The sequence below is a fragment of the Capra hircus genome, chromosome 18, assembly GCF_001704415.2.
Source record: "Capra hircus breed San Clemente chromosome 18, ASM170441v1, whole genome shotgun sequence".
NCBI lineage: Eukaryota > Metazoa > Chordata > Mammalia > Artiodactyla > Bovidae > Capra > Capra hircus.
In genome coordinates, this window is record NC_030825.1 from 67,082,972 (window position 1) to 67,097,840 (window position 14,869).

At 57.9% G+C, this 14,869-nt stretch overlaps 2 protein-coding genes across 2 annotated transcripts; both read left to right on the forward strand.

The window, feature by feature from the left end:
• Nucleotides 3,755-9,374, forward strand: RPS5 (ribosomal protein S5). Its single transcript, XM_005693032.3, has 6 exons — nt 3,755-3,879; nt 4,605-4,713; nt 7,857-8,066; nt 8,212-8,340; nt 9,074-9,172; nt 9,255-9,374. The coding sequence occupies exons 2-6, from the start codon at nt 4,606-4,608 to the stop codon at nt 9,321-9,323; spliced, it is 615 nt and encodes a 204-aa protein (XP_005693089.1). The 5' UTR covers nt 3,755-3,879; nt 4,605; the 3' UTR covers nt 9,324-9,374.
• RNF225 (ring finger protein 225) lies at nt 10,606-14,345 on the forward strand. The gene has a single exon (XM_018063551.1). The coding sequence runs from the start codon at nt 10,606-10,608 to the stop codon at nt 11,584-11,586; it is 981 nt and encodes a 326-aa protein (XP_017919040.1). The 3' UTR covers nt 11,587-14,345.

Sequence of the window (14,869 nt, forward strand, 5' to 3'; positions counted from 1 at the left end):
TTCTACCCCAGTTCCTGAACATTGGGTCCCACCCCCCAAATCCATGTATCCGTTTCTCACCCAGTTAAGGAGCTGGGTTCCCCCTCCTGAAGTCCCGGTGCCCCTTTCTCTCCGAATTTGTGCCCTGCATCTCCAGATCGCAGCCTCTAGTGTCTGTCTCTGTGAGACTTCTGAATTCATACATCTGGCCTCCAAAATTTGAGATCCTGTACCCTCTAAGCCTGGATATTTGGAAGTTCGAAATGTGTTTCTGGATTTATCCTTAATCCAAGCCTCTGAGAGCCCCTATTAATACCCTGTCCTAAGTGCTGCCAAGTGAGGAGACAGGTCTGCAGCTGCTCCGGCATCGCTACCCCAGCCCTGCATTTTCTGTCCTGTTGACCCCTCTGGCCCTCATTCCGAAGAGCCACCCTGAACATGTGGTCCTGATTTACAACTAAGCAAACTGAGGACGGGGAATGGGCCTAGACTAGCCCGCCTAGCAGGTGAGCGGGCCCAGGCACCTCCCTTGCCTTGAGCTCTAGTCCTATAACAAGCATCCTGGACAAGCCACCCATCCCTGTGAGCCCAAACTGATGCTCAGTGGCCAGGGCAGTGGGAAAGATCAACTTGCTCTCTGCCAAGGAGATGGGTGTGGCTGTTGTGTATGTGCGGGGGTGGGGGGTGGTGGCAGGAAGGATAAATAAGCTTGTTTGTTCACATTCATTTGTTCCTTTGAGCCCGTTTGAAATCAGAGACCATCCTTCCTTGGTAATTATACGGTTACTGGTTCATGAACCTTTTCTTTAATAAGGGAGGAGCTTAGGGGGCAGAAAGAGCCCCTCTCTGAATCATGCCAGATCCAGTGGAAAGGCCTAGAGTTGATTGGACTCATTTGTTCATTGGACACATATTTATTGGGCACTTTGTAGGTACTGAGCTCCCTGGCACTGGGGGAGACACGATGCAGAGAAGTGGAGAGGCCAGCTGAGGGAGGAGAGGTCAGGTTCTGGGGCAACCATCTTAGAATTCCAGCTCTGCCCCCTTTTGCTGTGTGACCCTGGGTGAGTTACTGCACCTCTCTGGGCCTCCATGACTACCTAATAAAGTTGCTCTGAAGAGCAAATGGTCTGATTCCTAGATTCCTAATGCCTACCTGGGATTAGGAAGGGGTTTCTCAAGGCCGACCTCGATTAAGAGGTGGCCAGGAGGGCTTCCCTGGTGCTCCAGTGGCTGAGACTCTGTGCTCCCAAGGCAGGGGCCAGGGTTGGGTCCCTGGCCAAGGAACTAGATCCTACATGCCACAATGAAACCGGTGTAGCCACATAAAATTAAAAGAGGTGGCCAGGAAGAGGGACAGAACCAGGTGAGGCGGTGTTCTGCACAGGGGACAGGACTGTGGGTCTGAAATTGGTGTCTCGTGGAGGAAGGAGACCCAGTGACTCGGTGTCTGCCCACAGTGGGAGCAGCGAGACTGGGGACGCGCCACACCCATCCTTCCATCCATCGTTATCCAGCAGTTACTATGAGCAGAGGCTGTACTTCCAGCTCGGGATACACGGAGAACAAGCCTTACATTCCACCCTCACGGAGCAGCTGGAAGACCAGGGCACAGAGAATGGCCAGGGCTCCTCAGCCCAGAGTGCACATGCTGCACCAGGAATTGGGGGCGGGGTGGGGTTTGCAGAGCCTTGCCCCCTCCAGCCTGGAGAACAGAGTACCAGCATCCCGAGGCTTACAGGATCAGACTCCGGACTTTGTGCCTGTGTCGGGACCTGGAGAGGTGGGGCTACCCTGCTGCTGCTGCTGCTAAGTCGCTTCAGTCGTGTCCGACTCTGTGCGACCCCAGAGATGGCAGCCTACCAGGCTGTTCTGTCCCTGGGATTCTCCAGGCAAGAACACTGGAGTGGGTTGCCATTTCCTTCTCCAATGCACGAGAGTGAAAAGTGAAAGTGAAGTTGCTCAGTTGTGTCCAACTTCGAGATCCCATGGACTGATATGCAGCCCACCAGGCTCCTCCGTCCATGGGATTTTCCAAGCAAGAGTACTGGAGTGGGGTGCCAATGCCTTCTCCGGGGACTACCCTAGCCCTGGCAAATAGTGTGTGATCTTCAGCTAAGCAAGGTGACCCCCGACCCCCCACCACAGAGGGCTTTACTGCAGGTCCTCCCACCTGCTCTTCACTGCACGGTGGTCACTCTTGTCAGGGCTATAAAGATGTCCATCATCAGTGACCACTGATGGCCAGGCCACAGACTCCTCACTCACCTTGTTTGATTTAGTTCTCATTTTCACAGACAGGGGAAACAGGTTCAGAGGGGTGGGCCCTTGTCAGCTTTTGAGGAGAAAGAGGCAGGGTTGGGGGGGGGGCCTCTGGATCCTGCTGAGTGAGGGTGCCCAGTGCCTACTCCTAGCTCCCTGTTTTCCCCTGGGAAGCACTTCCCCAGCTGCGTCCCCCAGGACCAGACAGAGGCTACTCAGCCCCTCCCCATCCCCACAGACCATGGTGGGAAGCGCAACTGCTGCTATGCACAGAGCAGGGCAGAGGCCAGGGGAAGGCCACAGGCTGCAGGGTTGTGGGGGGGGGGGGCTTGGCCTCTGGGCGCAGCTCCCAGACTTCCACCCCCCAGAGCCTGAGGTCTGATTCCCTGCGCAGACCAGCTTCAAGGCCTGTGTCCCCCCTGGACAAAGACATGAGCTGCGATTGAGACAGTCCAGAGTTTCTGAAAAGCTTCAGGAATTGAGATGGGGTGGGAGCGAGTCTTTATAGTCAGTAGTCAGTCAGTCAGTCAACAAACATCGCAGCTACTGAGCACCCGCAATGCATATGCCGGAACAGTGGACAAGTGGGGTTGCTGGAGATAAATGAAGGACCGCCTGAGTCACGAGGCTGAGCCCCTTCGAGGTTGAGATGGGCACTTGGAGGTGAGGAGGCTCAGGAGACTCAGTTCTGCCAGGTGCCGCTTCCTGCCATCTGCAGCCAGCACAGGTGTACAACTGGTAGTCGCTGCGTCTGCGAAGCCCGCCGAGGAGGCGTCCACCTCCCAGCTCGGCTCCAGGGTCTAGGCTGGGGGTGTGACTCTTGGCACGTGCTCTCCACGCCGATCGCCGGGGTCACTGAGTGCAGCTGCAGAGTGGACAGGGCACCCATCACGGTGCGGCCCATGCACTCGACTAGAGACCTTAACAGCACAGGCCCTAGCTGAATCAGAAAGGGAGGGAGCTGTCCCCCAGAACCCCTCCCCGATCTCCTCCCGCACGCGGAATGGGACAGGAAACGCGGGCACTAAGGAGAGACACCGTGGGGGCGGGGGGGAGGACCCCGGCAGGGGGTGAAGCGAGGGGTCCCCTCTCGGAGGCTCAGGCCCCAAGCAACCCCGCGGGAGTGTGGGGGTGGCGGACACTCGAGTGGAGCCTGGCCACACGCTCGGGGCCGGGACCACAGAGGAGCGCAGTCGAGACGTCCCGGCACCACTCAGCCGACCCGGCCTGCAACGGGTGCGTGTAGGTGTAGCGATCTCCGCGGGCCAGACTTCTGACCTCATTAGACATGGCGGCGTTGGCCTCAAAGAGACCTCTGCGCCTGTGCAAGTGCTCCTCGACGAGCTTTCAAGGGCTGGAAGTAGGACTTCCGCCAGACTGGCTCTGGGCCCACTTTTGCGAGAACGCATGCGCCTAATGTATACGTGTTCCGTCTGGCCTTAAGGGCGCGTTTACATGCTCGTTCCGGATTGGTCTATTACTAGGCCGTGTCCGTATGCGCACGCGCCACCTTCGCTGACCCGGAAGTTCTCGCCTCAGTTAAAGGCCTCGGCCCGCGGTGCGCGGCCTCTTCCTGTCTGTGCCTGAGCGGCGCGTGGTCAACGCCGAGCGCTAGAGACGCCTCGGCTGTGTCTTCAGGTGAGGCTTCCGCGGAGTAGGGGGTCTGAGGGGCGATCCTGGGTCTTCCGGAAGCTGTGGGTGCGCCCCGCGCCTGGGGGCTTTCCTCGTGCGGGTGACCGGATGGAGGCGCGGGGAAAGTTACCCTCGCCCTCTCGCTTCAGCCCCGCCGCCGCCGTAGCCTTGCCTCGCGGCGTACTGGAGAAGTTGCTGGCGGTTGCCTTGGTCTCTGCAGTTGTACTTTATTTACGTAATAAAATTCCTTACATACAAGAATAACACTTTGGCGACGCTTCCTCCTAAATAACAGCCCCTAATGATCCCCTCGGGGTCGGACTCCAACTTTTGTATGGGTAAAACACGGAACTCTTATGCTTGACTGATGAGGGAGCTGAGTCGAGAGGAGCGTTGTGGATCTGTAGGTTCACAGAGCTCTGGAAGAACATGGTTGGGGTTTGAATTCTAGCGGATGCAGCGTCAGGGCATTTGGACTCAACCTGCCCATCCCTGGGCCGCCCTGCAACTGTTGAGGGGGTGCCTGTCAGCTCTGGGCCTCAGGATTTCTGGGTAAGAGACAGGTGTGGCTTGCTGACAGATGAGTGGTTTTTCTAGGATTCAACACGGTGGCCCCAGATATTCCCAGCGTTATTTGGTTGCTGGCAATTTCCCACTTCTCAGGGTGTGCTCTAAGCTGGCCTCAGAGTCAGTGATAAGTATGCCTGCGCTTTGACGATTTTTATCCCTAGGATGACGGAGTGGGAAACAGCTGCACCTGCAGTAGCAGAGACCCCCGACATCAAGCTCTTTGGAAAGTGGAGCACCGATGACGTGCAGATCAATGACATTTCTCTGCAGGTGTGGAGGGTGTTACGATTATGTTCCCCAGCTGGGGGCGGGGTCACTTGAAACTTGTAGCCTTTCTCCCTAGTAGAGTTGAAGATGGGACAGGTAAAGGAGGGATTCCTGGACCACCACACCCACCATATCTGTTTTTCTTTGTATCCTGTTAGAGGTTGCTACAGTTTTTCCCAGGAGATGGTTTCTTCCACAGTAATTATCACATCCCACAGGTGGTTTAGTTTTTTGGTGTTGTAGTGAAATAAACAGAAAACTTAGTTTTCAGTGTTATACGTTTTGTTTTTTAAAGGTGCTTCTTATTTTACTCAAGTATTGAAAATGGCAAAGGCAATACTATTTCGTTCAGGCTATAACATGTGAATTATATATTTTAGAATTAAATAAAAATGGGCATTATTCATCAAGTTCAGAAGTTGTGCCCTGGAGAGAAGAGTCACATTACAAAGATTCAAACGCCTGAAAATCTAAACACTTTCCAGTTGTCCCTCAGTGTCTGAGGGCATGTTGGTTCCAGGAGCCCTAAGTTTACCAAAACCCTCAGGTGCTCACGTCCCCCCATGTGCACAAGTATTTTAAGTGTACGAGCCCCAAATTATTATTTTGTGTGAGGAAATCCAGTTGTCCTAGCACATTTGATTTTTGTCTTTTGGAGTTTTGTGCATCTTAACAAATTTACGCCATAAAATGTTACTTGAGTCTCATTTATATGGTGTATGTATGTATCCCGCACCATTTGTTGAAGGGACTATTTATCACATTGAATAGTCTTGGCACTGTTGTTGACTATCGATTCAGCAGAGATGGAAGGGTTTATTTCTGGGTTCTGAACTCTTTCCTTGGTCTCTATGCCTTTTATTTTTTTTGCCAGTATCACAATTTTAATTACTATAGCTTTGCAATAGGTTTTGAAATTGGTAAATGTGAGTTCTCCACTGCAGTGTTGGCCCCCACATTGTTTTACACTTGGGCTCATTAGGACATTTGTGGGGCCTTTATAAAAAGAAATTTATGTTTTGTGACTGCGTTAGTATTGTTGTTCAGGGGCTAAGTCATGTTTGATGCTTTGTGACCCCATGAACTGCAGCATATCAGGCTTCCCTGTCCTTCCCTGTCTCTCGGAGTTCCCTCAAACTCACGTCCACTGTGATGCCACCCAACCAGCATTACTATTTGTTGCTTCTATGCAATGCAGGGAACCCTGGTTTGATTCCTGCATCGGGAAGATCTGCTGGAGAAGGGATAAGTTACTCACTCCAGTATTCTGGCCTGGAGAATTCCATGGCGTCACAAAAAGTCTGACACAACTGAGCAACTTTCACTTTTCATGTATATTACAGTACCTAGGCACTGAGCCCAACAGAAAATTCAAACCTGTTTTTTACTCGGAGTGTCTTCTAGAGCTGTTTTATTTCATGGGTCTGTGGGAGGAGGTTTGCAAGCCTAAAATGGCCAGACAGTGCGTGTTTCAGTCTTGGCGGGTCGCTTGATGGCCTGTCACGTGTGTTTGCCTTTGTTTGTTTTTTTCCTTCTTGCCTTTTTGGTTCAAAACTTTACTAATGTAAAAACAATTTTCCACTTTTCCCTGGTGTTCTCCAAGAGGCTGGGGAAGCAGAGGTCAGCATGGTATCAAAGTTCTCACTATCAGACTTCCCTGGTGGTCCAGTGGCTAAGACTGCACTCCCAGTGGAGGGCCCAGGTTCAATCCCTGGCCAGGGAACTAGATGCCACATGCTGCAACTACGACCCTGTGCAGCCAAATAAATAAATATTTTTAAAAAAAATCTCACTACAGAGCTGTATTGGACTCTACCATGGGGCCCAGCAGCTTAACCAGCTGCTTGCTGGGGTGCTTGGTATTCACAGTTTGTACAAGTCCCTGCCTGCACACCCCTCTGTATAGTTTTGTTTGTGCAGATGGTTCTCCAGACGAGACTCCAGTCTGTCATGCCTGTGTCGGAATCCTATTCTTTCCTGTCAGTCTTTGGTTTTGTAGAAACCATTGTTTGTATATGTTCTCCTTTGTATGCGGTAGAGTGGCTTTTTAATGTAGGGTTCACCCTGGAAATCGGTCAGAAATAGTCCTTTTCAGGTACATGGAGTCCTCTGACTCAGCCCCTCCGCCAGTGATTTAGTGTTTACTAGATACTGTCTTGGGGCCTGTATCTATTCATAGGCGAGATTGTTGAATGGTTTTTTTAAAACAGTGGTTCTCTGGGATGGATCCCCCATCAGCCCTTAGGGAACACTAGGCAATGTCTGGGCACATGTTTGGGTGTCAGTGGTGAGTGCTACTAAATACCCTACAGTGCACAGCACAGCGAAGAATCATTCGATACCAAATGTCCGTGAAGAGTGAAGGCACTTTTAAAACTGGAGTTGTGAGCTACCATCTCCTTAGTTCTCCACGGCCTTCCTCCCACTATCGGGAAAGTACTCTTCTGGTGGCCTTGTGAAGACACTTTGTGGTTCAGTTGCTAACTCTTATCTGACTCTTGGCAACTCCGTGGACTGTAGCACACCAGGCTCCCCTCTCTTTCACTGTGTCCCAGACTTTGCTCAGATTCGTGTCCGTTAAGTCGGTGATACCATCCAGCTGTCTCATCCTCTATCCTCCCCCTCTCCTCCCGCCTTCAATCTTTCCCAGCATCAGGGTCTTTTCCAATTAGTCGGTTCTTCGCATCAGGTGGCCAAAGGATTGGAGTTTCAGTATCAGTCCTTCCAGTGAAGATTCAGGGGTGACGTCCTCTAGGATGGACTGGTTTGCTCTCCTTGCAGCCCACGGGACTCTCAAGAGTCTTCTCCAGCACCACACAGTTCGAAAGCATCAGTTCTTCAGCGCTCAGCCTTCTTTATGGTCCAGCTCTCACATCTGTACATACTGGAGAAACCACAGCTTTTAACTATACAGGCCTTTGTTGGCAAAGTGAAGTCTCTTTTTAATACTCTGTCTAGGTTGTCACAGCTTTCCTTCCAAGGGTCACTTGCTTAGATTTTAATTTCTGTGGCAGGCAGGGGCTCACTTCCAAAGCCCCACAGGTGGGTGGGGGCTCCCATAAGCGGGTGTTGGGTCCTCCTGCTCCCCTCAGATGTCCTTCCTGCTCTTGAGTGAGCTCGCTCCGTCCCCTCTTCCGCTGCCCCAGGATTACATTGCTGTCAAGGAGAAGTACGCCAAGTACCTGCCCCACAGCGCGGGCCGCTATGCGGCCAAGCGCTTCCGCAAGGCGCAGTGCCCCATCGTGGAGCGCCTCACCAACTCCATGATGATGCACGGCCGCAACAATGGCAAGAAGCTCATGACCGTGCGCATCGTCAAGCACGCCTTCGAGATCATCCACCTGCTCACTGGCGAGGTAGGGCCCAGGGCCAGGCGGGGAGAGTACCCTGAGGCACCCGACGCCAACAGCACCCCCGCCATAGGCATGCCGGGGCCCTCCAGGGACGGGGAGGGACGCGGGCTGGGCGTCAGGCTCATGCACGTCCCCCTGCGCCCCCCAGAACCCCCTGCAGGTCCTGGTGAATGCCATCATCAACAGCGGCCCCCGGGAGGACTCCACCCGCATTGGGCGAGCTGGAACAGTGAGGCGGCAGGCCGTGGACGTGTCCCCACTGCGCCGTGTGAATCAGGTGGGCTTGGGGCCTTTGGGCACACGTGGGCACTCAGGAACGGCCACCAGGCTGGGTCAGAATGCTGCCTGGGGCAGAGGCTAGCAACTGGGGATGTTCACCTCTGTCTGCATGTTTTACCTGAGTGTCATTTCCTCCAGGAAGCCTCCCAGGGTTCCCTCCCCGCAGAGTGCACCCGTGCCCCGGCCTCTTCTGGTCACCGTGTGGCTGAAGGGCCCGCTGTATTTGGGTGTCTGATTTTACGTTGTTTTCTAGTTTCCTGGCCCGCGTGGGAGCCCACCCATTGCGGGTGTTCTGACCGTTTTTCTGTTACCACTTCAGCGGGTGTCTTCAGTCTGTCCCCACCGTCACCTGCAAGGAATTTAACAGCAATCTGTTTACGTTGCATCACCGGTCCAATTTGTGGAGCTGTCCCCAGCACACCCTTCGTAGTTGTTTGTTTCCAGTCAAGGCTTCCGGGCCAGGAGCACACATTGCTTTCCCCGTCTCAGCCGGTTTAAATCTGCTGCCATCAGGGACCCAGGCCTCAGCCTTTGACACCCTTTTCTGTGGCCCTCTCTCTGATCCCAGCCCTAGCGGCCTGCTCTGGGCAGCACCGTGGGCTCCCACTACCGTGCTTGGTTGGCCTGTGGGTGGCAGTGTGGTTGGCAGGGTGTGTTAGGGGGCCCGGTACCCGAGAACTGTGGGCCCTCCTGGTGTGGGGGCACCTTTTCAGCTGGCCCCCTGCCCCTAGGCCATCTGGCTGCTGTGCACTGGCGCCCGGGAGGCCGCCTTCCGGAACATCAAGACCATTGCCGAGTGCCTGGCAGATGAACTCATCAACGCAGCTAAGGTGGGCGAGGACGCTGCAGGGGGGCGGGGCGGGGGTCCAAGGGGAAGGGGGTCCGTGTTGAGCCAAGCGTCTCTCCCTTCAGGGCTCTTCCAACTCCTACGCCATCAAGAAGAAGGACGAGCTGGAGCGCGTGGCCAAGTCCAACCGCTGATCGCTGGCTGCGGCCACAATAAACGTGTTCGCCCTGTGGGGTGGCCCCTTCTCCCGTGTCTGTCCTTGGCGGGAGCTAAGTGGGAGCTGAGGGTGAGGGGCGGGCTGAGCCTGGTGTCTGAGGAGTTGGCCGCATTCATTCCTGGCGTGTCTTCGGCCTGTGGGGACCTGGATTCACCAGGGAGGACTCAGCTCGGGAAGCATCGCTGACTCAGAAACCGCGGCACCCTGGGCTGCAGGCCTGGCTGCCTGGACCGTCCCGGCAGGTGTCGGAAATGAGAGGGGTGGGGTTGTCCTGGCAGAGATGGCACTGGGCTGGCACTTGGGAGGTGCAGCCCACCCTGAGAGTTGCCAGGGAGCAGCCAGGGTCAGGGCCTGGGTGCTGGACTACAACAGTGTCTCCCCGTGTCTGCTGGCCGCATGGCAGTGACCCAGTCCAGTGCACTGCGGGGTCTGCCCGCCTTCAACCCCCAGGACCTCAGAAGGTGGCTCTGGGTATGCTGTCCCCCACCCAGGTCTCCCCCCATGGACGCACTGGTACCCCTGATAGCTCTCATCCCACAGTGACTGGGTGGAAGGTTCAGGAGCTGGGGAAGGCTGGAGGTGGCAGGGGCCCCCCTCCCAGGCCCTGGACTGTCATGCCCTTGTCAACCTGTGCCTCCAGCCACCCGCGACACTCCGCTGAGGTCAGGCCTGTGCGCTCAGTCCTGTTGGGACCTTCCTGGGGGCGGTCGGACAGGTCTGGTGGGAACCTGGAGGGCGCGGCGCCACGGCGGGCGCCGCCCACAGGGCGGGGCGAGCAATGTCCACCTGCAGGCAGGTCTAGGGATGGGGTCAGAACCCGCGCTGAAGTGTCAGCCCGAGGGTGGAGGCGCCACCAGGTAGGCAGGAAGAGGCTGCTGGGGTCTGTGCTTGGGGAACCTCCTGGCCTGGTGGGCTGCCGGCCCGACGTCCTGAGGCTCGGGGCCTCTCCCTCCCCTCCTCCCTTGATCTGTAGTCCCCCCACCCCGGGTCTATCTCTGCCCAGCTCTCCTGGGAGCCCGTCGGGTCTTTTCTGAAGTCCCTCAGGTCCACTCTGCTCGCGCCTGGGGGTCCCCAAGTGTGGCTCTGAGGCCGCGGTGCTCAGCCTCTAGACCTCACCCGCCCGCCGGCGGCCTCGGGTCCACATCCCCCGCCGCTCCCCGCACCCTCCTCCCGGCTCTGATCCTCTTGCCGCCTTTCCCCGTGTCGGTGGTCCCTCCGGAGCCAGGCCGCTGACCGCCTCTCCCCGCAGGCCGGCCCGGATGCCCTGCCCTCGGCCGCCCTGGCTCCGCCGCCCGCGGGCCCCCCGGGGCTCGGGCCCCAGCACCGCGGGCTCCGCGTGCACCCCGCGCTCCCCCGGCAGGGGGCAGGATGAGGACGAGGGCGGCGAGGAGGAAGCGGACGGCAGCCCGGGCCCCATGCTGGCCCCCGCCTCCCCGGCGGAGTGCCTCATCTGCGTGTCGCCCTTCGACGGCGTGTTCAAGCTGCCCAAGAGCCTGGACTGCGGCCACGTCTTCTGCCTCGAGTGCCTGGCGCGCCTGTCGCTGGCCACGGCGGGCGGCGGCGCGGCGGTGGCCTGCCCGGTGTGCCGCGCGCCCACGCGCCTGGCCCCGCGCCGCGGGCTCCCCGCGCTGCCCACGCAGCTTGGCCTGCTGCCCGGCCCCGCGCGCGCCCCGCCGGCGCCCCCGGGCTCCGTGCGCTTCGACCGCCGGCGCGGCCTGCTCTACCTGCGGCCGCCGCCGCCCGGGTCCGGGCCGCGCAAGGCCCGCGCGCCGCCGCCGCCGCCGCCGCTGCGCCTCGGCCGCCCGCTGTCCCGCCGCCTGTCGCTGGCGCGCTCGGCCTGGCTCTTCCACGCGGCCGTCGTCCTGGCCGTGCTGGTGGCCGCGGGGCTCGTGGTTTCGGGCGTCTACATCTTCTTCCTCATCCCGCGCGCCACCACCTCCCACCCCGCGCGGCCCCAGCTCGTGGCGCTCGCTCCGGCCCCCGGCCTCTCCTGGTTCCCGCCTCGGCCCACCGCCCAGGCGCTCCGGACCCCCGGCTGGACGCCGCTCCCCGCGGCCCCCGACCCGGACTCGAGTCCTGACCCGGACGCTGCCCCATCGGGGGTTTCGGAGGACGCGCTGGAGCCCGAGGGGCTCCCCAAGGACACAGAGACACTTGCTGGGCCCTCGGAGCGCGCGCGGGGGGCGGAGGCTGGCCCTGACCGGACTCCACGGGCACGGGGCGTGGGGACCCGGGGGTAGTCCCAAGGCTCCGCCTGATCCCCTCAGAGACCTTGGCGGGCGCGGGGCAAGGGCGCCCTGCTCCAGCGAGGCCCAGTGGCTCATTCCGGGCGTCCTCAGAAGGCAGGGACCCTCCCAAAGAGCAGCCCTGACTGCAGTCCCCATGGACCACTGCTGGAGAAGCCCCGTGGGTGTCGAGGCCCCGCGGGGAGGCAGAAACGGCCAGGGGTGCCCTTGGTCCCCATCTCTCCTGGGACTCCAGTCCCCTGGGCAGCATCCCTCAGGGCCCTGCTAGGGGCACCCCCCAACCCTGAGCCTCAGAAGTGTCCCCCGAGTCATCAGCGCCCCAGGAGGATGTTCAGCCCTGGCTGGCACTGGGGCCGCGGTCTCTGATTTGACTCATCCTTTGGGCTTTCGCTGGGTCCCTGGCCACGTCTGCGAGTGGCTGGGACCAACCACCCTGCTCGTCCCTGGGCTGGAGTTTGTTTTCCACTCTGCTGCCTGCAGGCTGGGCCTGGGTGGGATCCAGCCGTCTCCATGCAGGGCCTGCGTGGCGGCCTTAGGCACCTGGCTGGGGCTGGGGCTGGCGCCCGCCGGGGAGGGGCCCAGGCCTCCCAGATGGGCTCCCATCTGGGCCCTTGCTCCCCCTGTGGGGGGTGGCTTCTGGAGTTCTCTAGAAGCCTCCTCTTGTGAGGGCAGCTGTGGTCTGGCTCAGAGCAGCCAAGGTTGCCTCCAGGTCAGGCCGTGTCGGTGGGGATCTCTCCCGACATTCCTGGCCTGCCCCAAGAGTTCCTGGCCCCTCTCTCCACCATGAGCCCCGCATCTCCACCCGCCGAATGCTCAGGGTCAGTCTCTGCCCTCCTCCAGGACTCCTTCAGCACCTCGTCAGCACAGAGGGCAAGGGGCCTCCGCCCTCCCTGTGGACGGCAGCTTGCAGGGAGGGGGTCCTCCTCCCAGAAGCCTTCCTGAATTATCACAGTGGGGCAGACGGCAGCCCCTCGCCACACAAACTGGACCAGGGCCTTCTGTCTCCCCCGCAGGCCCTGGGGCCCCGGTCTGCCTCACATCACCCAGCGCTGGCATGATGTGCAGCAGAGTGGCGTCCAGCATTTTCCAGGGAGAAATGTCACTTCTTTGGGGATGGGGGTGCCTGGTTGATTGTTTACATGTGTGTCCTCAGGACCTGGCACACAACGGGTTCCGAATAGCCCTGTAGGGAGGGACAGCCCTGCAGGGACTGCTGCGGGCACCTCGGTTCACCTGGCTCTGGGCATCTTCACCCAGGTGTGTCAGCAGAGCTGCTTCCGATGGGATCTGCTGCTTCATCTGAGGGAGTGTCTCCCTGGACCAGTTCCTGTCCAACATCTGGGCCAATGAGGCCTGCAGGGGCCTGGGCCAGGGTGCTGCGTCACAGAGCAGGCCCAGCAGGCCCACAGGGAGGAGACTGGTCAGGCAGGAGCAGGGCTGACTGGTGGTCTGTATAGGTTTGCCCAGCTGCTGCAACAAATCACCACTGACTCAGTTCCTTCCAACAGCACATGGTAGTTCCCTTCCTCACTTTCCTGCTGCACTGTTCCTGAAAAGGACACCAGGATTGCAGTGAGCCCACCCGGATAGGCGAGGACATCTCCAACTCCATACCCTTCATTTCATCACCTCTGTAAAGTCCATCTTTACTGTGAAGTAACAGATTCACATTCTAGGTATTCGGGGGCCATTATTCAGCTTTCATAGGGTCTCAAATATCAACCTCCTCATCCCTCACCTCCTCCACTACAGGCTGGGAAGAGTTGAGGTGATGGCATAGAATGAGCAGAAGTGGGCCCATCCCCGGGGGTGCTCAGAAAGGGGTCCTTGGCTGTCAGGTGCACAGAAGAGAAAGAGATGATGCTTTCTGCCTGAAGGTGCTCAAGGAAGGCTGCCTGGAGGAATAGTACCTTCAAGAATGCTCAGGGGAGGGGACTTCCCTGCTGGTCCGGTGGTTAAGACTCTCAGCTCCCAATGCAGGGGGCCCAAGTTCGATCCCTGGTCAGGGAACTAGATCCCACATGCTGCAACTAAGACCTGGTGCAGCCAAATAAATGAATTAAAAAAAAAAAAGAATGCTCAGGGGAGCGTCATCTGGCACTGAGGCAGGGGGACCTGAGGGAGGGAGCTGGTGGCTTAGGGCAGCTGGCAGGGCTGGCTCCTCCTTGTGAAGCAGAGCAGGATCTTGCTCCCAGACCTTGTTATCTGCCTGCCCTTTGCCTGTGGATAAGTCTAGTCCAAGAAGAAATTTAATCAGGGAAGTGAGAAACAAAGGAAAACAGTCTAAGGAGACTAAATAATAGTGATGCCGTCATTAAGTGTATTCAAGGGCCTCCAGCTCTTTCTCAAGGGCTGTAGACAACATTCTGAGCCATATCCTGTGAGCTGTCTTACAGACACCAACACACCAGCTGGAGAAGTTGGTCACCAGGTACGTGATGACCAGACTGTACCCAGGGCTTGAGCTGCCACAGTTCCGAGAATTGATCACAAAGAATTGGGAACAAGTGCACCCAGGACGGAATAACTGTACTTAAAACAACCAAGATGATGCTGGTCAGACCACTGATGACCAATTTGAAGCGGACTGTTAGAGATGATGGTGCTGTTTCTGCATGTTGTCCCCCCACCCCGACAACTTTGTCTATAAAAGCTCTCACTGCCTGCTTGTCAGAGGGTTGAGTTGGCCTTTGGACAGATGGCTGCCACCCTCTCCTCCACTTGCCAGCATCTGAAATAAAGCAAACTTTCCTTTCCACCAACCTGCCCTGCTTATTGGCTTTTGAGCGGTGAGCAGCCAGACACCCCCCACGCACACATTTTGGTAACACTTGTCCTAACCTGCTTCCCCCTCCAAATGGTGGGGAGTGGTTGCTTCTCTACCCTCCCAGATGGGAGCCTGAAACCTCGTTCTCTCTTCCTGTAAATGCAGCTGATGACAGAGCTCAGGGGTCGCTGAGCGGCCCTGTTTGCTGATGACTACCTTGATGTGCACACGCCCGCTCCTCTTGAACAAAAGGACTGCCTGAAACCACCACCTGGGCCAGGACTGCTGGACACCTGCAGTCTCTGTGGCCACCTGGCGCTGTGCTCTTCAGGCCTGCCCGGGCCCGCCCCATCCCTGCTGGGCGCACCCTCCACGCCTGCCCCAGTCTTGCTCCTCCTCTTAATGGTCCCGATGCCCGTGAACACGGGGTGGAGGGTGATGGTTGGGGGGGCATCTCAATGCCTGGCATGGTGCCAGGGAGACCTGTACCCATCAGACTTTATTCTATCT